Source organism: Saccostrea cucullata, unplaced genomic scaffold (genome assembly GCF_032062105.1).
Source record: "Saccostrea cucullata isolate Sc308-1 unplaced genomic scaffold, CSIRO_AGI_Scuc_v1 ctg642, whole genome shotgun sequence".
NCBI classification, from domain to species: domain Eukaryota; kingdom Metazoa; phylum Mollusca; class Bivalvia; order Ostreida; family Ostreidae; genus Saccostrea; species Saccostrea cuccullata.
The window spans coordinates 87,106-110,316 of NW_026928702.1; the positions used below are offsets into that span (position 1 = coordinate 87,106).

The 23,211-nt window shown below is 33.6% G+C and overlaps 2 protein-coding genes and 2 long non-coding RNA genes across 4 annotated transcripts; 3 read left to right on the top strand and 1 right to left on the bottom strand.

The window, feature by feature from the left end:
- The first annotated feature begins 1,117 nt into the window (after positions 1 to 1,117).
- Positions 1,118 to 2,421, top strand: LOC134278498 (uncharacterized). The gene is made up of 3 exons (XR_009994458.1): positions 1,118 to 1,504; positions 1,994 to 2,029; positions 2,354 to 2,421. It is a non-coding gene; the product is annotated as an uncharacterized LOC134278498 (long non-coding RNA).
- Positions 2,422 to 8,046: 5,625 nt separating this feature from the next.
- Positions 8,047 to 9,176, top strand: LOC134278499 (uncharacterized). The gene is made up of 3 exons (XR_009994459.1): positions 8,047 to 8,147; positions 8,831 to 8,889; positions 9,073 to 9,176. It is a non-coding gene; the product is annotated as an uncharacterized LOC134278499 (long non-coding RNA).
- Positions 9,177 to 11,586: 2,410 nt separating this feature from the next.
- LOC134278503 (uncharacterized) lies at positions 11,587 to 12,041 on the top strand. Its single transcript, XM_062760815.1, has 2 exons — positions 11,587 to 11,705; positions 11,807 to 12,041. The coding sequence occupies exons 1-2, from the start codon at positions 11,587 to 11,589 to the stop codon at positions 12,039 to 12,041; spliced, it is 354 nt and encodes a 117-aa protein (XP_062616799.1).
- Positions 12,042 to 13,009: 968 nt separating this feature from the next.
- LOC134278504 (uncharacterized) lies at positions 13,010 to 14,265 on the bottom strand. Its single transcript, XM_062760816.1, has 3 exons — positions 14,235 to 14,265; positions 13,921 to 13,991; positions 13,010 to 13,693 (listed from the first exon to the last, which is right to left on the bottom strand). The coding sequence occupies exons 1-3, from the start codon at positions 14,263 to 14,265 to the stop codon at positions 13,010 to 13,012; spliced, it is 786 nt and encodes a 261-aa protein (XP_062616800.1).
- Between the last annotated feature and the right edge of the window lie 8,946 nt (positions 14,266 to 23,211).

Below are 23,211 nucleotides of genomic sequence, written 5' to 3' on the forward strand. Positions count from 1 at the left end.
CCTCAAATCAATTTACTCAAACTTCATTAAAGCATTTACAAATTCTACATGCAAATAAGTATAAAGTTGAAGAAATGATAAGAAATAATCACTTAAAATTTCATGGACTTTTCAAACATCACATCAAATACATGTATTAATATTTAAATATTTGCCAAAGAGACATTAAACGCAAATATACAAGAACAAAAGAATTACCTATATTGCTTATTATGTCTTGCATTCAATAAAATAGTTATTTCTTTGTATGGTAGCCCAAGTTTATGATAATATTCAATGGTGGATTTTAAATCTACAATAAAGTATACATACAAACAAGTGAGATTCATTAACTATTTATAGTCAAACCAAGATATGGGTATTTGTTACATTATAATATACTGTATACAGTATTATATCTTTCATTGTACAAATTAATCAGAGGTACATACACATTAATGTAACTTTACTATATGAAAAGACAAAAGTGGCAGCCGGACTGAGTTGCTCAAAACACTGGTTAAATTTGTCCACTGGATAAGTTAGCCGTTGGTTAAAATCGATATCTACTGGCCAACTAACCACTGGTCAAATATTTGTTGCTCAAAGTACATTTGTTGGGGTGGTTAACTTACCAGTGGTTAAGTGTTTTAACCAGTGGTTAGTATCCCACAATGCATTGCATTTGTCCGTCTGTCAGCTCATTAATGGCTGTCTCAAACAAAAGGCCATGGTCTGAGAATTTTTCGGTCGATGATGTTTTCTTTTTAATTGATGAAGTGGAAAAAACATCAATGTTATCAAATCAAAACAAACTAATCAAAAAACGAATGCCAAAAAAACTGAGGTGTGGAAAAAAAATCACTGATGCTGTAAATTCTAGAGAAGGGGTGTGTAGGTCAGGACTGAGTTGCTCAAAACACTGGTTAAATTTGTCCACTGGATAAGTTAGCCGTTGGTTAAATTCGATATCCACTGGCCAACTAACCACTGGTCAAATATTTGTTGCTCAAAATAAAATTAGCCTCTGGTTAACTAACCACTGGTTAAATGATTTAACCACTGGTTAGTATCCCACAATGCATTTCATTTGTCCACATGTCAACCAAAACAAAAATGGCCTCCAAAGTAGATGGGAGTAAAAAAAGGAGTAATAACTTCACGGCCGATGAAACTCTGTTTCTTATTGAGGAAGTTGAGAAATATTTCGATAATATAAAATCTAAACAAACAAATCAAGTCACTAATACAAAGAAGACACAGGCTTGGAAAGAAATAACTAATGCTATAAATTCAAGGGGAGGATCCACAAGAACTGTGGATCAAATTAAAGAAAGGTACAGGAAGGTGTGTACTAAGGCCAAGGCAGATATTATCTTAATCAAGAAGGACCGCGCTAAGACCGGCGGTGGTCCACCACAGCCCTCACTGAATCTCGTGTCACAGAAAGTTGTGGACTTGCACACAGATTCGCCCAATTTCTTTGGAATAACCGGAGGGGTCGAGGTTGGATTACATCTACCAGGTAAATATAAAAGTTAACCTTACCTTAACCTTTTTCAGTTGTATAAAACATGTACTTGTGTATCTATGAGAACGTCGTCTGCGATGCTGTTATGTATGAGGAAATTCGCATGAGTTGCATTCTCGAGGTTTGATACGTTCTGTCAGAGGAGACTCTATTGAGCGTCAACTATATAAAACTAGAGAAAAATGTCCAATCTATCAGAAATTAAATCTGTCTCATTATATTAAATATCCTTCAATCGATTATGGTATCGTATGCGATAATAGTACAATAAAGGTCATGGTCGTTTCAGGGATATCGCTCCTAATGCGTTTCGCTCCGATTTAATCAACGCAAATATTGATAAATTTTTAAGTACCTTACAAAATATCACTTATATTATTTTTAATCGATTAAGATCAATATCTCAAGAAATCAATTGATGAATTGTGCAGTTTTTTTCCTATATTAGACCTAAAGCTTTCTCTTTATAACTTATAATTACAGAGGTACTACCATACTCAGCTGAATGTGGGAATTCCAGTAAGTTTAAGCTTTTACATTTATGAAAATAATAGATACAAAGACAATACGAAATAAGATATTTCCAAATATTTTTTTTTTATTTAAACACAATTCATAGGCATAGATTGAATAAAGAAGAAACTATTACTTGAATAAACTCATGTACATGTACATTTAAGATTTATTTTATTTTCATTACATCTTGCAGGTAGTAATACAGTTGAAAATACATGTAAATTTAATTCTGACTTGTATGCATAATAGAATAGCATTTTATCACAAACATTAGTTATACATTGTAGTACAAGTATATATTTAAATACCCATGCACATGAATTGTAGTAATTGTTAACCAAGAACAAAAGAAGGCATGTGCAGATGATCTTTTTATGACAGAGGCAGCAAACGATGGAAAAGGTAAGATGAAAATTAATCATTGTAATTGTTAAAGTAATATACCGGGGTATACTATACTATATATTTATTTGTTTAAATGTTATATCATAGTGAAAACTTCAAAGTCCCTGGTAAGAGAGATAACTCACTTGGTTTAATGTCAAGCTAAAGTTAAGGCAATTTCTGTCAGATTTATGCTGTAGGGTACACTAGATCTCTTGGCATGAAATTATAGATTAAAGATTTATTTTGGAAAAAAAATATCTTTCATTAGAGTGAATGGAGAGGTACGTGACATGTATGTGTTTGTATTTGGTTGTATCACAAAGTCTTACTCAGAATTTGGATGCAAATATGGAGTCAAGAGGTATCTTGAGCACGCATAACCGCTGTCTCCAAGTAAAATTCCATCCATGTCAATACCTCGGTGGTGAGTTTCCAAAAAGGTTCCGACATCAGATTCACGAAAAATGAAGGAGTCGTGGTTTGAACAAGGCCATTTAGCGACTACATTGATTAATCGTTTAAATAACCAAAATAAAATATACCAGTATTGTTTGAATGTAATAAATGCACAGTTACTAATGTATTCAAGTGCAATAAGCAAACTTGCCTTGATGATCACAGATTCCCTGTATATTTAGAGAATGATATCCCTTTCTATTTACGTATACATTCTCATGCAATGAGGGTCCGATAATCTTAACATGAGTGCCGCCCACTGCTCCAATGACTCCAGGAAAATTTGCTATGCTATAGAAACCCCTTTTGATGTTGTTTATTTCATCAGCAGAGGTGGGCCACGTGATGTAACCCTCTGCAATATCAGCAAGAGCCTGAGATACATCGCGAACACTCCTATTGACGCTGGAGACGTGGAACCCCATTGTTTCTCCTATAGTTTTTATATTGTCACCCGTTGCATAATATCGCAAAGCCATTTCTACTTGGCTTATTGCTGCAAGTGAGTGGGATCTCATGGTTGGGCGACATAACTTGGGATCTAATAAATTTGCTAAATGATTAACTGTTTCTTCAGAAAACCTGTATCTTTCGTGACATTCATCAGCATCGAATTCATGTTGAAAATGTCTAAAAACTCTGTTTTCTCTGTCGTCTGCCGCAATTAACATTGAACAATAATCTAGAAGCCATGTTTATCTCCTGGTTAAGAGACTTCACCCACCTATGTAGAATGGCTAACTTTGGCCAATATTTAACCACTGGATAGCACAGTTAACCAGTGGACAAATTTTGAGCAACAGAATTTAACCAATGGTTAACAGTTAACCACAGGATAAGAGATTTAACCAGTGGTTAACCTTAACCAGAGTTTTGAGCAACTCAGTCCAGATATATAAGATGAATATCTAGGTCAGGTACTGTTTGTGGTGCAATAGCATAATTTTTGCCCTTTTGGACTTGGAAAAATTCCAATATAGGGGGAAGGGGGCTTAAGTGTTTTACAAACATCTTTTGAAATTTCTTAGGTATTGAGCAGTAAAGCTGGTGAGGTTATAGAGGGAAAACAGGGCTTTACCCAGGATGACCTCAGATTGACCCCATAAAGGGGAATAAATTTTGTAAATGTGAAAAATGTCTATGGAGAATAAGAAAGAACATTTGAAAAAAATAAATCAATATTTAAGTGAATGATGTACAACTGAGCCATGATCAGTCATACTAATATTTGAATCCACTTGTAGTGGAGATTCCATTTTGGTTGAGTCTTTGGAGATTGGGGATTGGGTTCCACAACAGGGGATGAACGTTTTACAATGGAATACTTACTAAATTTGTCTTCCAAAATATGTATTTACAAATATGAAACAAACCCCAAAGAAGCTTCACTTTTTAAATAAAAATAAGACTAAAATTTGAACTTTGATATTTGTTTTTCAGAAGCCAGATAGATATTGCATATACTGCAAGAGCGTCATTTTGGGAGGAAAACTAAAACGACATATTTTAAGAAAACACAAAACTGAACCTGGAGTTCAAGCCAAATTATTGAAGCCTAGTGCCATTCAAAACAACTTTTTTGATTTGAAGCGTAGAGAAGGCATATATGAATATAATTTGAATCTCATTGCTCAAAATAAAGAGCCGGAAATGAGAGAACGGAAACCAAGTAAAGATGACGATCTACGGGTTTGTGGGGAGTGCAAAGGATACTTCTCCAATAAGTACTTCTCTTTCCCAAAAGCCAGGTACAGCTCTTAAACCAAAAATTCTACAGAAAGCCTCTGCAGACAAAATAAGTTCAGATGCAGAGTTCTGCGAAATTTTAAACAGATTTAGATCTGGCGAGGTTGGAGATCTTTGTAGGACCAACATAATAAAAATGATTGGGTATAGACATTTCAATCTGAGACGCCATGAAGAGGGAAAGGAAGATGAGGTCCATAAAACAGTCATGGTAGGGGGTTCAGGTAACCCGAGTTAACTATGTAATCGTGCCATTTAAACGCAATTTATTTGTGTTTATAAATGTTATTTGTGCATTATTATTCATATTTTTCTAAAAATTAAGTATCATGAATTTTTTCTACATTGTTTGAACTTTCGTAAGATGTATGTGTTATGTCATTATGAAAAGTTTGTAGTAAAAATTAACCTAGTCGAAGTTGTGCTAAAATTAAATGCGGAGTTTTCCCTTTGCTGCATGGCACTGTAATTTTGTCTCCGCGACATTGATAGCGTCATTTCAATTGGCTTTCCGGGAGGCGATTTTTAAGAAATTGACGACATTGACCTATCACAGGAAAGCTTACACTTTGCAGATTAACATTGTTATTTTTGCATCTGAATGCAATGTGCAGAAGTTTATGTATTTTCGTTTCAAAGGAAAGAGGTCAATTTTACAACGGTAAGTATTCGGAATATTTTTATGCAACATACACTATTAGAAAGCTGAGAAAATTTCGCATCTGAATTTTGTGGTTCTGTAATCAATTCCGAAATTAATATACCCGGATTCCACTCAAAAGTCGTCACCCGACGCGCACTTTTTAACAGTTTCTAAGTACCTTTAAATTTATGCATAGTTTGTATCGAAAGATCACAACAGAAAATAGAAAATATGAGATTAAATAATTTTAGAACTTAATGGAAAAAAATCCATGAAAACTATGGTCATTACCTACTACACATAAAAAGAACCTATAAAAGACTGTCCCTGATATAAATAATTAAATGTACAAATTTGATTCTGTAACCAGGATTTCCTCTGAATTCTGAACTACTGTAGAATAACCCGAAGTTCTTATGTGATAAAAGAAAATGTTTATTTATTGTTTTACTGATAACTATAAAAAATATTTATAATTTTTTTATGAACATGATATACTTTGTGGTTAATTTTTTTCAGTGAGAATATACAGTTAGACTTCGGGAAAATGCTAGGATCATTCCATATCATAATTATGTTACCCGCTGGAAGTAGCAGAAACTTAACATTCAACTTGTCCAGGAAGCATGGATAATTTAGACTGAATATTTACAATTAGTAATTGATACAGAAAATTTGATATGTATTTCAAAGATCTATATAAATTCAAAATAAAGTTGTGAATTTACTGTAGTAAATGCTTTTTTCCCCAGTCTTCGCCAATTTCATAATATTGATATCTTTCTTCTTTGCGGTGTCCTGACAGAACTCTGTCGTTTAGTGACCATATTTTGTTAAGATTACTGTCTTTATAAATCTTTTATAAGAAATAAATTGTAAAAAATAAATAAAATTTCATTAATTATTCCTAGCTCACATGATTTTGAAAGCATTTTATCAATAGGTCTGTGTTGGCCATTTTGACTATTGGCGGCCATATTGGATATTTTACCGCCATCTTGGATATTTTTAAGCTGGCGTAAAATCAGAAAATTAGGGCTTGCATAGACCTTTCCGAAAATATATATAGTTTGCCATATTTCCAAATAAAATTAGACTCTATCCTTAAAAAATTACCTAGATTTAACGGATTTTTCTTCCTTTCATGTGTCATCATATAGTTATCTTATATAGCTAAATTTTCTTACATAAAACAGCAGTACTCACAACATTGATAACTGCATAAGTTCAGTTCTACTTGGAATTTTTTCACCAAGTAAAGTTTTATATATTTCTTAATGTGTCCATGTTCGTGTTACAATATATTTATTTGAATATATCTCATCTATAATTTTTATCTGAACCCCCTAGTCATGGCTGAGATGAGAGAACTCAATAAACTGTATCTCAGATTTCGCAGTTTGAGTGGTGAGGATCGGACTGTGGAAGACATGTTTAACAGAGATTATCTATATGATCGTATTGAAGCCCTGCAACAATTGGTAACAACAAATGACCAAAAAGAAAAGCACGGACAAAAATTATTTCTTGATGCTGTTATTCCGAGATCCTTGAAAAGTTTAGATGGACACTATGCTCAGACAAAGCAAGATGAAAAGAAGAAAGAACTTAAGGATGGATTCTTGTCAGCATTTTACGTCGTCAATGAGTCTCCATAGAATTTGGAAGTCGTAAAATGCAAATTACATATTTAATCAATCTGAATAAATAATAATTGTTCTATTTATTAGTTTATGTATTGTTGAGTCTTTTTCTATTAAAGAAATGAAGTTGTTCGTGATTTTTTCTTTGATTTGCGACAATTGCCATAAAATGCGCAGTTCCGTAGCGAATGTCAACATGTCCAGGTCGTTTCCCGTAGATAACCCTGAGAGGATTGTTTTGTAAAATATACAAGCCGTAAACATTATTGAAGCATTGTAGAAGCCCAGGGATGACTAAAACAATTTTAAGTCACCCATTTCTTTATGCCTGGGACACCCGATCAACCAAAGGAAACTTGAACTGTTGAAGGTCACAAACATGCGAGATTGCAGACCCACGGTGCCTCGATCGCCTGATGTCATGCCGGGTCACTGTGCAGTGAGATTGTACATGTAAGTTAGTTATATATGTCTGAAAATTTAATTTATAATTTAGAAATTGAATTACGTGGTTTTTACTAATAAATGGGAATTCGCAAGGATATTATAGATTGACAGCTGATTGATGTATTTCGTATGATGTTCCCGGGACTATTCAACATTTGAGGATTAAAATTTATCATTTCCGTGTGTTCGTCAGTTTTATGAATAATAATTATTCACAAAATTGCTTGTATATAATTACAACAAGTTACATTACTAACTAGCCTTATTTGTTAAAAACACAAAAATCATCAAGTTGTTAGAAAAGTAAGGTGTTCCGTTGGGGTACAAATCAAAGTGAAAAATGAGTATATTTTGTGTGGAAAAATCAATAACATTTAGACAAAACAGTTGTCTAATTCATGGAGCAAAATGAAACAAAATGTTCCAGAAATTCTTTATATTATTGTATTTTTTCTGTGTTTTTAGGTTTAAAATGTTTTTAAGTACAAATTTAAATAATACATTATACACTGTTATACCAAGTGGTATATAAAATAAAATATATTTATTAAAAAAGTTCACTCATTTTTTTTATAAATCAATAAATGAAATACAGATAAGATTGAATGTTTAATCTTATATCTTGGTTTTGTTTATTTAAAAACAATTGTCTAAGAACTGTTCATGTTTATTCTTAGGAGCAAACGGCCCTACAGTACTTAATTTACCCAGGAGTAGACTACTTGTAGTTGAAGGTAGACTGAAGGCCAGACTTAGGCAGGATGATTGAACAAAATCTGCTTGCAGATGGACTACTGAGGTACTTAATTATAAGAAATATGAACACAACTGTATCTAACTATTATATAAATAGTGCATGTTTTTGAGGGCTACAATCTAAATTGACGCCCCGAGGAAAACCATTGTCAACTGATACAAGGGATGTCAATTTTAAATATTACAGACTGAGTTCAAGGGCAACTTGCATTTTATCAGACTCAAGATCCAAAGTGTCTACCTGAGACAGATAGGCCAAAGGCATACAATTTGGTTTGAGGATCGGCAAAATTTATTTGCTTGAGAACACAGTCAGTAAATGTTTTGTGATACCTTTCATTTTAATATTCATTTAGATGTATATGTATCTTGTAGTGCTGTCTTGAACTTCACGTCCGTCACTGCTAAATATCAACAAATCCAAATTAGATTAAGCTCCACCAATTGTGTGATGTACATGTAAGCGGTCCAACATATCATCTACCGGTCCAACTTCTCACTCAGTGGTTTAATTAATATCAATTGTTTTATGCCCGCTCAGCAAATCATTAGAAATGTATAGATTTGTATAGGAACAAATTTTTAAAAGTATAACAATAAGGATTGTTAGATGCATCTAAACTAATCAGATTTTAGTATTTAACTTGAAAGTATAATACACTGTAACATGTAATACAGAATTTTTACTGCTATGCATATATTTAATCCTTTTTTTAATAATTGTAGGCAAAAAAATTCGACTCTCAGGAGGTGAACAGATGTTCAGCAAGAAATTCGCACATCAAGTGAGTGGTGAACTAAATTTAAGATTTTCTCATTTTTCAGCCAGTTAAGATTTCCTCAAATTCATTAAAAATCATATCAGATAAGCATTTAAACATATAATATCAGATCAATATTCAAAAGAGAAAAGGTTCATAATTCACCAAACTAAAATGTTATCAAGTTATTGTTTTTGATGATTTCAGATGCTGTGAATTACACTGATATCCCCCCCCCCCCCCCAAAAAAAAGAACAGAGAGACCAATCATTAACAGCTTGAGACTTGGTGCACATAACCTTGCCACAGAAAAGGGGATTTGCCAACAAACATTCCCTAATGAAAGATTTTGTAGTTTATTTGTTACACAGGAGAGATTTAAGATTTATTTTGTTGTTATTTACCCACCGAAAATACAACAATTATAAGTTAACTTTTGAAAGGATGTTGATGTATTTTTTAAAATTTTTCTTGAAAGGAAAAGTATCAAATTTGTCTCATATACCTTTGTAAGTCAATGTACAAAAATACTGAAAATAACACTTATTTATTAAGAAATGCCATATATTTAGAAATCATTGTAATACATATTTATTGTGTAAATTATTATTGTGTGATTTATGTATAGCCTCAGAATCTAGATGCAATGTATTGTATAAAATTGTATGAACAATTGGTGATTCTTATACTAGTATGTTGCACCCTTGATAATTATTGTAATTGTGTTGGCACTGATAAATGTCATTAGTTCATGTATAAAACATATGAAGATTCTATAATATAGCATAAAGTTTTGGCCTTTAACTCAGCAAAAATATACATGTATTTTGTTCGCAAACCTTTCCTTTTTCTTTGTAAATAATGAAACCAGTATATTTTATAACAGAGGAAATTCGGATTGAATTTTTAAAGTTTTTAGGAATCATGGCAATAATTTCAGCAATTATTTCCAAAATAATACACCATATCATATTTTAGAGAAAATTTATTATCTAAACGCCTGTCCTGTCTCTTAAATTATTAGCCTATATGATATATTGAAAGCATTTTCCTTTTCAATGATAATTTTTAAAATGAGGAAATTCGAGCTAACCTGGCAATTTAATAAATATGGATACCCCTTTATTTTTTTGTTGTAAATGATTCATTTAACATATATCTTTCCTATTATTGTAAAAATATATTTTTCTGAATATATGATTTAAGTAAAAAAAAAAATGAATAAAAAAGATTGATTGTCAAAGACTAAAATATCACTTTATAAAGAGTACAGAGGAAATTCGGAATAAATATTTTGTGTCATTTGTGATCAAAAGTTTGTTATTTTTTTTTACCTTAGTACATTGCTTTAGCATAAAACTTGAGCCTTAAATTGTTTTTTCATATCTAAACATCTCCTTTTTTTCAAAACATCAATTTTAAAATACCACGTTGGATTTTCTCAATTCCACAGGAGGAAAAAATCTATTTTTAGCATCAACTTTTCAAATGACCTTAAAGCAAAATCAACGATGATGACCCACATCTTTTTCTTGTCATTTAATTGTGAATATCTTGAAATGTTTCCATGCATAGTTGCATTATTTTCTGAATATATAAAATAGGAAAAGAATCCAGATTGTATTTAATAAAATTGTCAAACTTAACTTACTCCTAGGAATACAATGACAGAGGAAATTCGAAATAAATGTTTTAAATATTATTTGTACAAACTATCATAAAATGAAACGTATAAATGGAAGAATTGAATGTATATATGTGTCACAATTACACCAAATTGCCTATTTTGGGGGGTTAAGAATCTCTCTTATAGATTTGAACACCACTCTGTAAAATGGAAGATTTCAGAAACTGTTGAGTAAATTCGGGCTAAATTTGTTCTATAATTAGCATGAATACCATATCTTTTCTACCTTTGAAATTAATCTTCAACATTTGAACACTCATCTGACAGAAATCTAAATATTTGACAATATATGATCAATTGTAAAAATTGAGATGAAATTTCATGTAAATTTATGAAAACTGAGAAATTTGAAAGAAATTGTCGAGGAAATTCGGATTAAATGTTTTTATTGAATATTGAAGATTTGATGTTTTTTTCCCACCATCTCAATTCATGTTAGTTAGTGATCAAAAATGAGTTACAACTTCAATTTTATTGAGCAAGATATTTTTTTCTGTCAGCAAAATTATATCCTATGCATAAATTTCAAAATTTCTCTGTGTAAAAGTACTATTTTTAGGACTGACTTTCAAACGACCTTGACCGAAAATCAATGCTGATTACACCGGTTCGTTTGGATGTTTAATAAGTGTACACAGTCTGAATATTGAGTATTCAGAAAATCAAGATTCTGTGAATATAAGAAATATGAGAAGAATCCATCCTTATATATTTCAAAGCTACTTATAAGAACATGTCCAGCGAACTTTTTCCAAGTGCTAGACAGACATGTGTCAAAAACTCATTTGAAAAACTACGAAAACCAGCTAATCTGCCTAATGAGTCGGTTACTGAATACAGAAGACATAGCACTCAATAATACTGACTTTCAGGAAACATGAACGTTGATTTTATCTGACACTTTTATTAATTAAAAATTATATCACAACAAACTTTTTCCCAAGTAATGTATTAGTATATTCACAATATTGTTAATTTAACTATTCCTTCGTGATAAAGGTAGTGAAAACGACAATTCCATATTAAGAAATGAAATGCAATTCATTTCCACCTCACCTGAAAGTGTGCTAAACGGAAAGAGGAGAGACTGGGTGACAAACAATTCAACCATTAGATTAATAGCTGTAGATGAACCCTACACAGTGTTACATTGGTAAGTTTTTTTCTGAAGGGGGGAAATGATGCAATGATTGTTACAATCTATCAAAATTTGAGCAATTCAAACAGGGTTAAAATTATTCCCCTCATTTTTAGGGGAGAGTCTGCGAGCGAGGAAGACCCTTTCAGACGTCGGTATGGTCGATTAAGGGAACTGCGAAGCCTTGTGGAATGTCCTGTAATTCTAATGACTGCCACAGCAAATTCAGCTGCCAGGAAAACCTTACAAAGGAAATTTTGTATGACAGACCGTTTAGAAATTATAGAGAACCCAGACAGGAACAGTATAAAATTATTTTTACAGTGTGGTAGGTATCAGATGTACAAATAGGTAATAATAAGAGCCTGATGACCCCATTTTTTAATGTTCTAAAATTAATATATGGGTCATGACAGATAAAAAAAATTAGGTCATCAGGGGCAACAACTCTTTTGGGGAGATAACTCTTGACCAAAACAAATTTATGTAAAAACAAAAATGATTTTTTTAAGAATTTTTTTTTTCAAAGTCATACAATAATCATTTCCTTTCATAAAAATTTATTAAAATAAATCTAATAGTAATAATAAGATGTTTAATGTGAACTTATACACAAGAATTTTTTTAAAAATTAAGCCAAAAAATGTGTCCATGGTGTAGAAAATGTGTACATACTAAATTATTATTATATTTATGAATTATTTCACAATGAAACAATACTGTTTTGAAAATTTTAAATATATGCAAATTAAATTATTAATGAAAATATTTTACTGGTGAATTTTCTTTTTTTAGTACGGCATAAAAAATAATGCATTTCATTTGCGTTCATAATTCTGAAGGTGCTTTTTTTATTATATGCATGGATATACATCTACAATTCAGTCAATAAATGATTCATATAAAACATAAATTTTCACTAGTAGAATTAAAGCTGCTTGAATCAAGCTTTCAAACATACCACAAAGCATATCAATGATTTTGGTACAACTAAATATGCATACATGTAAATAATCTATAAATGTCTGTATGATTATCATATGTACAGACATAAAATTGACTCAATCATTCCACAGTACATGTATATCAATTCATTTTGGTACAACTGAATAAATCATGAAGCAGAAAAGAATATATCTATACATATATATGTAATATCTCGATGACTGCATGATTGTACATCTACACAAAAATGAATATGATATAAACATATCAACTTATAACAGTACTGAATAAATCATGTTGAAGCAAAAAAATTACATAACTTAGGGATGACCGTTTGTAACACTTAAGATGTCGCAGTTACTCTGGGTTTGCCCTCAGTTTTTGGGGGACAAAACACAGGTCAATCCATCTTCTCCATCTCTGTCGTAGATGAGCTTTAGGTGTGAGAGGCCAAGACCAGATCCAGCGATTTTCTCTGCTAATTTTGTCTTCAGGACACCTTTACCGACCAACACATGTAGCGATCCAATGTTTTTAGATTTTTCAGCATTAAATATTTCTTCCTGAAAATGGCAATCACTACTGTATGAGTGCTTCATGACAGTTGAGCTACTTAAGTTTGCAGCACAGATAATCCTCTCTAACATAAGAACATCATCGATTGCATCGTGTGCATTGTAGTCTGGAAGACTAAAATGTCTTGCAAGGCACTTCTGCTTGTAACTTGGAAGCTTTGGAACATTTTTTCTCATGACACTAAGAGAGTCAACAAATGCAGTAACAGTTTCTCGGAATACTTTCTGTAGGTTACACTTGTTAATAGCACTATATAAAGCACGGGAATCAAAAACCCTTCCGTTATGTGCCACCAACACGACATCCCTGAATTTCTTCAGCCACTGCAGGAAGTTGTCCAAGGCTTCTTTGATGGGGATTGCACCTACCCTCTTTCCCCTCATATATAGAGACGTTCCATCGAAGACAATACCTGTTGCTCTCTCGGCATTGGCATCAAATTGTTGTTTGGGAAGAACATGCAGAAAATTGTTCCTTACTCTCTACATCATGGCAAGCAATTTGTGTGATGTGAGGCATGCTGTATCTTGATACTGGAAAAAGAAATATTATCAACAGTCATTCCATTATGTTAACCAGTGCTTTTATCAAAATATATACAACTTCATAATTTTTTAAATTGGTAGAGATTGTGAATTATTAACAAATTCTTACTTAGTCCTATTGTCTCCAAATTGATGACTACATTTTTTTATTTACTAAGCTGTACGGGAGAAAAGGAAGGCTTTATAGTGGCATTAGGCACTCTGGTTATGCTCACATCAATGCTCAGTCCAATCTCTGTAATAGATGATTACAATTGATTATGAATTTTCTGTTTCTATGCAAATGCATCATAATTAAAACTTGGTTATGTACATGTATTTCAGTATTTCCGATTGGTATGTTGAGCCCTCAGTAGCCTCAAAGGCCCCTTTATCCGCCTGCCTCTCCTGCTTTAGGATTAATCGTCTACGTTTTGTCTCTGGAAGCTTGGCTTTTGCCCTCTTCTTGGCCCTATATGAGTCTAGCTTCGCAGAATACTTGGCATTGAAATGTCCTGGTGACAGGCCATTTTGTTTGAAAGTCTGAAATTGATGTAAAGCATGTTTATAAATATGGATCCTATCTTCCCTAAAACATTTTCTCTATTTTATTATTTATTCAATTCAATTTCTGTAGCAGTTACATGTAAACATATATTGTTCATCGCAATATCTATGTGTTAGCTTAAAATATAGTAAAGAATATAGGATAGAATTTAAATCATTTCTATCATGGAGGTACAAATGGAAAACATCATATACCACAAATAAGACACTCGTGAAAATGCAAGTAATGATTAAAAAACAAAACTGAAATTTGTTACTACCAACTCAATATGAAACAACCAAGCAACTTACAATCCAAAGAGGAAACAAAACATCTCAAGCTTCAACACAACTGATGCTGTGACAAATAGAGTAGAGTAGAATCAATACCATGCTTGTATATACTGTCATATGTTGACCATGGTAAATCGTAGAATTACTGTCAAAGACATCAGATTCTTCTTTTTCAGGATTTACATTTTCATCATCTGATTCATTCATTTTCGAATCATCTTCCGCCTTCATTTCTGGAAGGTACCTTAAGTTATGCCATTTTTCGTCTGAAATTAAATCATTGTCGTCCTTTTCAGCATCGTTAAATATTGCCTCCTCAATCAAATGTTGAATTGTGTCATCAATATTCACGGAAATGTTTTCTTCTTCATCCATGCATTCTTCATTACATCCAACATTTATATCATCATCATCTGACTTTTCCAGAGATTGACCTTCATTAAATTCTGGTACATCAGCTGATAGGGTCACACATTTTGCTTTCTTTCGTGGATTTTTCTTTTGTGAGTATGATCTCGGCCTGACTCTTCCAAGCTTGTCTTCTTTTTTCCCCCTAACTGCTTGTCACTATCACCATTGTCTACAAAAATATACGTTTTAGAAAAATCATCACAGACTGGTTAAACTATTTTTTATCAGCTTCCCCTTAATCCATTGCAAGAGGATTTCTTTTTCTTGAATACTGCAGTTTTATTGTATTCATATGAAAATTAGATGACAAAAAGTACTATTGTTTAGTCCATATGCAGTATATATAGCAACTTCTAACCTGCACTCAGCTTTAGCATACTACGTATACAGCTGATTGCACATCAATAACCCTCTCACCAGCTGCAGCGCTACTAATATATGGATTCGAGCAGTAAATTATTAAAATAAATAAATATAAGAAAATTCTATACGTACCTTGCAATGAATCGTCCATTCTCGTTCTTTATTGTCTTGCAATAACTTTTTTTCATGCACAAAATTTTCCGTTATTTGTAAAGTGAAACCTGAAACCGGAAGTAAACCTAAGCGAAGAATTCTTAAAGTTGTAAACCGAATACTTTAAATACTCTTTGTTTTTGAGTAATGAAACAAAATTTAAGGCAATTATTTATTAGGTCACCTGAGTAAACTCAGGTGACCTATTGCTATCCGTTTTCGTCCGTCGTCGTGCGTCGTGTGTTGTGTGTCGTGCGTTAACATTTGAACATTTTCATCTTCTTCTCTGCAACCACTGAACCAATTTCAACCAAATTTGGCACAAAGCATCTATGGGTGAAGGGGAACAAAAATTGTGAATTTCATGGTCCCTGCCCCCCCTGGGGCCTGGGGGGTGGGGCAAAAACCACTAAAATTAATGCATCTTTAAAAATCTTCTTCTTTACTCCTGGACATCAAGCAGTCAAACTGTTTGCATGATCGTAATCAGCATTGAGTCCTCTACCAAAATCGTGAAATTCATGGCCCCTGGGTCAGGGGTTCTAGTGCTAGGGCGGGGCTAAATAAGTATATAGTGAAAATGCATTATTTCTTTTAAAATCTTCTCTGCTACTGGGTATTAAATAAACCAACTAACTACATAGTTATGATGAGCAAGAGTGCTTCTACCAAAATTGTGAATTTTATGGCCCCAGGGTCAGGGGTTATGGTGTTAGGGCGGGGCTCTATAGATTATACAGTGAAAATTCATGAACTCTTTAAAAATCTTCTTCTCTGCTCCTGGGTATTAAATAAGCTAACTAAGTGCATAGTGTTGATGAGCAAGAGTGCCTCTACCAAAATTGTGAATTTTATGGCCCCAGGGTAAGGGTTTCTGGTGTTAGGGCGGAACTCTATTGATTATATAGTGAAAGTACATGAATTCTTTGAAAATCTTCTTCTCTGCTCCTGGGTGTTAAATAAGCTAACTAAGTGCATAGTTATGATGAGCAAGAGTGCTTCAACCAAAATTGTGAATTTTATGGCCACAAGGTCAGGGGTTCTGGTGTTAGGGCGGGGCTCTATAGATTCTATAGTGAAAATACATGAATTCTTTGAAAATCTTCTTCTCTGCTCCTGGGTATTGAATAAACTAACTAAGTACAAAAGTATAATGAGCAGGAGTGTTTCTTCCAAAATTGTGAATTTTATGGCCCCAAGGTCAGGGGTACTGGTGTTAGGGTGGGGCTCTTTTGGTTATATAATGAAAATACATGAATTCTTTGAAAAAAAAAATTCTTCTCTGCTCCTAGGAATGATATAAATTAATTACATAGTTATGATGAGCAAGAATACCTCTTCCAAAATTTTGATTTTATGGCCCTAGGGTCAGGGAATCTAGTGATAGGGCGGGGCTCTATTGATTATATAGTGAGTGAAAATACATTGAATCTTTGAATGTATTCGTCTCTGCTCCTGGGTGCATGAACTACCTAATAGTATATAGTTATGATGAGCAAGGGTGCTAATCTTCCAGAATTGTGAATTTCAAGGCCCCAGGGTCAGAGGTACCATAGAGGGGGACTGTACTTGTATACTGAAACTGGATGAATTGTTTGAAATCTGCTCCTTGATATTAATCAAATATTTTTGGTAAGCAAGGGTGCCTTTTCAAAAATTGTGCAATGTGTGTATCTAGGCTTAAAGGGTCAGGGGTTCATGTGTGATAGGGGCATTACTGATTATTGCTGGAATATTACTGATTACATGAAATGCATTTTTTGTTCCCCTACCCTGCCTATGGGTATTAAGTAAACAAACTAAGCAACTGCTAAGTGTATTGTTATGATGATCAATGGTGCCTCTTTCAAAATTGTGAATAACATAGCATCTGGCTTAAAACATGAATCAAATTCAATCACTGGAAAGTTGTTGCATAATGCTCAGGTGACCTATAAGGCTCATGGGCCTCTTGTTAAATATAGCTTTCCTTTTTTGTAAAACAAATTTGATAAAAACAAAGCATAACAACATGCTTTAACTTATTTCGTTTTGTCGAAAATACAATCTAAATACTGAAGATTTTTTTGACCAATCGGAATTCATCAACATTCGAAGATCGAATCGAAGCCATCGTCCAACAGCTGAATATATTGAATTTTGAATTGATCGAATATGTCCAAAAGAAGAGTGAAACTGCCAGGAGGATTTGCTGACGATAACAGTAAGTTTATTTAAAAAAAAAATACATATTGGTTGCATTCATAAATGTGATAATGTCTATGAACTCTGTTTCTCTGGGTTTTTTTGGCGGCAAATATGCATGGTCACAGCTACAGCTAGGTCCCTGTGCACGGGCGTGTAATCATGTTTATTGCCTGAAGTCACGGCGTCAGGCTGTAGAAGGATTGATATTTGCAAGATCCGAAAGTAATAGATCATACCTAGAGAGCTAGATTTTGTGCAAGCTGCTTTTCATTGGAATTATTTACCTGCATTTTATAAGAATCAGTTTTCAGCAAAAAGAATGATATTACTGATGCAAAATATTGTAGTGTTTACTTCCTTTAATCTTTTTGCTTGGAACATTTATCCCAAGTGATTCGCCGTTTCAACATGTCCGTGTACATTTTTTCTGCATTTCTATACTACTGGATCAGTCCATTTATACTCTACAAAAGGAGTGAATCGCTCTTTTCGCGCCAAATGTCAAAATAAGCTCGTGCCTTTTCCTTGGATTGTTCTATTGTGTGAATGGGTGTGCTTAAGTACGTCTATGCAGGAACCTATATAGTCTATGGAATAAAATGATTTTTTTTGTTTTAACCGCCTTCTAATACTTCAGAAATTCTATTTACAAATTTTATCTCATTCTTTTAAGTAACATATCGTATATATCGGTATATGGACATGCAACACTAGAGCAATGATTTTTTCTGCTTTTCCCGATCCCGCGGTTTGATCACTATATTTATGGACATAGTCCATTATTAAACATCGCAGTTCAACAATTAAGTCATGGAATATTTGTTTCCTGTTTCAGATGCACACAATAGATAAGAAACCAGTACAACATTTTGGATTTTTTCTTATCAAAAAAGCCTATAAATATCGAACTTTCTTATTTCATCCTCTATTAATGATATTGACACCACCACCCTTTTTCAAGAAAAAAAAATATAAACACATTTTACCACTGTTTACTTCAGTGGAATAAAAACACTTCGACAAAATGTGTATTTTTAATTATATCCATCTTTTAGATTGTTTACAATACATGATTTCATAACAGATGTTATTTAAGAGGTGTAATGGATCCAATGGCAAATCACTTCACTTGCAGACCCCCAAACCCCCACCTTCCCCAACAGGAATAACAACTCTGAACAGGTATAATACAGCTTTCAATTTTTCATCCAAGGGGAGATCATTCCACTTGCAGGCGTTTCCATATGAGTGAAAAATTCTCGAGAGGAACGTTAAACAATATACATGTACAATCAATCACTCCACTTGCAGACATCCCCACCCCACCTCAAACAAAATAACAACTCTTCAGTACGCAGTGTAAAGATGATTCTTCTGTAAATTAAACAAGAGGCCCACGGGCCTTATAGGTCACCTGAGTATCATGTAACAACTTTCCAGCGATTGTATTTGGTTCATGTTTTAAGCCAAAAGCCATGAAATTCACGAATTTTGAAAGAGGCACCATTGCTTATCAAAGAGCAGATTTCAAAGCATTAATTTATTTTTAGTCAAAGTACCCCCTGGTACCCCTGACCCAGCAGCCCTGAAATTATCTATTTTGAAAGAGGACCCTTTCTTCATTATAAGGCCAGCATTTTTTTTTTATGTTTAAGTTTAGTTATGAACATGCAAATAAAAAAGTCCCGAAGCAAAAGAAAATAAATTTTTTTGATAAATCAATTATTAACATTTGCACATTCTTTTTTTTATGCTATCCTAATAGGCTCCTTACCACTGGACACGTAATGCTTACAAATAGGAAAGTAGAATATTTAATTGCTTATTTGAAGTTATTTCATTATCTGCCAGTTTGGGCCAGTTATATAAATTTTGTGATGTTGATCAAAATATATTTTTAAAAAATCAATTCTTTAAAAGTCTTTCAATACGTCTTCATTTTCTTAATATGTGTTAGGTGAATGAGTAGACATTGTTCTAAAATTTACTTGATGCCGAAAATTATAATTCCTATCATAAAACAGACAGGAAGTATTGGGGAGTAGGGTCAACATTTTTTCAATTAAGTGTCAAGTAATTTTTCTGGCTGATACAAATGATACTACATATATTTGTATATTCTGGCCTTTTAATAGTTGATTTTTTTTTATTTCTTCACTTCAGGTTATTGTTTATTTCTTCCTCAAATGGACTTCACTTCTCCCATAGTTTTATTCATTACATCTGATGCATAAGCAACCATTTTCTGAATAATGATGCTTAGACTGTAAGCTATAACAGAGATCTAAACAATGTCCCTGTCAATATGCAATAGCTACCAAGGGCAGTTTAAAACCTGGGGGAGGAAAATAATTTACAGTTACTTTTGAAACGAATACATAATTATCTCTCCAGCATGTCATTGTGCAACAAAGTCGTCAGCATTTTATTTGTCCTTTTAACGGGTGAAACGTTTTGAATGGCACTCTTATCGATGAATTTTACATTAAACCATGCAAAATTCTTGGATCTAGCTTTATTTACCTGCCGTTTTATTCAAAAACCGGAAGTGCGAGTTCGTAAATTTGAAATCTCGATCCCGACTCAAATTTGACATCGGAAAGAAAAAAATGTTTTTATTTTTTTTTAAAAGTTCAAAACCTTGAGCGGAGGAATTGTAAAACTGATAATAAAATAAATCCTGGCCTTATATATGTAATTATATCATTAGCATATTAACCAAGAGCAAAGGATAAGATGTTCAAAGAATTCATACATTTCACTATATAATCATTAGAGCCCCACCCTAAAACAAGAACCCCTGACCCTGGGACCATAACATTCACAATTTTGGTAGAGGCAATCTTGCTTATCATAAATATGTACTTAGTTAGTTTATTTAATACCCAGGAGCAGAGAACAAGATTTTCAAAGAATAAATGTATTCTCACTATATAATCAATAGAGCCCCACCCTATCACCAGAACCCCTGACCCTGGGGCCATAAAATTCACAATTTTAGTAGAGGCACTCTTGCTCACCATAACTATGTACTTAGTTTGTTTATTTAATGACCAGGAGCAGAGAAGAAGATTTTCAAAGAAATAATGCATTTTCACTACCTACTTATTTAGCCCTGCCCTAGCACTAGAACCCCTGACCCTGGGGCCATGAATTTCACAATTTTGGTAGAGGACTCATTGCTGATTACAATCATGCAAACAGTTTGACTGCTTGATGTCCAGGAGTAAAGAAGAAGATTTTTAAAGATTGCATTAATTTTAGTGGTTGTCAGTGGACATGGGCAGGGTAACGTCTTTCAGGGACAAGAGACCGATCAAGTTATTGACCGATGAAGTCGAGATATTCCCCTTCCGGAAAGACAATTAAGTATTTTTTCTCCGTCCTTGCAGACGGAGAAATTAAAACATTGTCAACTTTCAAGGAAAACATGGCAAGGAAACTGAAGATGAGTGCACAATTTAAAATTCTCAAGGCTGCATATTCGGAAATTTACGGATATGACTTTAAAAGTAACTCCATAGTATGTACTTTATTTATACCTTGTTGGACAATATCTATACATATCTTAAGTAATAAACAAAAACAAACACTCCTTCAAGTGGTCTACATCCCACAATTAATGCAATGTACACCCAAGGTTCTCCTTCGACTGGCCTACAGCATCCAATTTATCACCAACTTTTCCTTCGAGTGGACTACAGCATCCATTGTAGCACCAAGGGCTTCATTCGACTGGCGCACAGCATCCTATGTAGCTCCAAGGGCTTCCTTAGAGTCGCCTACCGATTCCAATGTAACATCAACAGCTTCCTTCGACTCGGCTACAGCATCCATTGCAATGTAGCACCAAGGTCCTCTTGGAGTGTCCAACAGCATTCACTGTAGCACCAAGGGCTTCCTTAGACTCGCCTAGAGCAGCAAACATAGCACCAAAGGCTTCCTAAGACTCCTACATGGATGAGACTTTCCCGCCACAAATGTGGAATGTGTTTGAGATAATGACACTAGGAGGAACAATCTCTTTGAAGGTAAGAAACGGAAATGAACTTATACAAACTTTTAAAACTAAAAGTGATGTTGCACCAATATAATGTCCCAGTAAATAAACTATTCGATTTATATAGGGTATGATACAACGCTATTGCAAGCACGTTGATTATAATACAAAATTTGGATCAAAATTCTCTGATCAATATATGTCTATAAACGGTCTGATACAGTGTTGTTTCAATACAAGACACAAGTTTTTACATGTATATATATGCTCCCCCCCCCTTCCCCCAGGGTCCTGGGTGTTGATTGGTAGACACAAGTTTTTATTTGACCATAAAAAAAACATGAATTAAAGGCATTAATGTTTTAAAAGAAATAAAATGTTTATAGTTGGAGATTTCTTTTTCTTTTATTCAAACTAGGAAAAATAAATAAGTATATGGAAAAGAATTGTGCCTGGTCTCTAATACACGTGTTGCCTTTGTGTACAAATAGTCATGTTCAAGAACCGGCGAAATCTGAACATTGTAACTGGGGTTTTCAAAAATCAAAAACCGTTGTCATTTTTGTATGTCTGTAGACAAGGGTTTACCACTTGCAATAAGTTAATAAAAATGAGAATATCACACGTTTGTATGTCTGGCATGTTGTTGAGCTGTCTGCCACGAGCACACGTCAGTTGGGGACGGTATAACGATATCGTCACCATTTACCTGCACTGTAATCCTCTTCTTGACCATCAATTGTAATCTACCCCGTCATCGGTTGGTATTATTACAAGATTCATCTCCGTTGCGAGTTCACATAGTCTCACTGCAAGATCTATCTTCCGAAGTAACGTACAAGTAACGCCTCGCTCTCAGAGAAATTGTGTTCTGGAACCTTCAGAGAATAGAAATCCGTCATAATTCAAACAATCAATGGTTTGTATTCTACCGTTTAGTATGGCCTTGCGAGAAACCGGAAGTTAAGAGGTCGTTTTTTGTTTAAAGGCATGTATAAAATTCGGAGAGAAACGTTGTTCCGGCAGTAACTCGGAAGTCTGCTATTCAGGCATATTTAGTCTTTCATAGACATCTTTGAAATTGAAAAAAAATTACTATAACTTCTGTCTACTGTCTAGCAGAACACACCAACAGCAACAGGTTCTTTTAGAATAAAATATATGACACTAGAACTGTCTGTTTTGGAGCGACTTCTCCAAAGATGGTAATGCTGCTACATTTCTTTCAGACTTACTTTTATCTGCTGCAAATGGGCTGAAAGCGCTGGTTTCTTGGCACTGGTAGGTGAGGTTTCCTCCTTGTTCCTTGGTGATTTCTTTGGTTCTCAGATCTCCATCTGCACAGTCCAGAACACTTACAAAGCTTTAATAAGTATTATGCCATCTGGTGCCATCATATTTTTTTTTTATCAGATTTATGGGGAGGTAATACATCTGACAGATATATTACTAAGAACTGTGGTTTTCTTGATTATGAAAGACCAGGTAATGAGGATTTTTGATGAGAGATTTATTGTTAGAA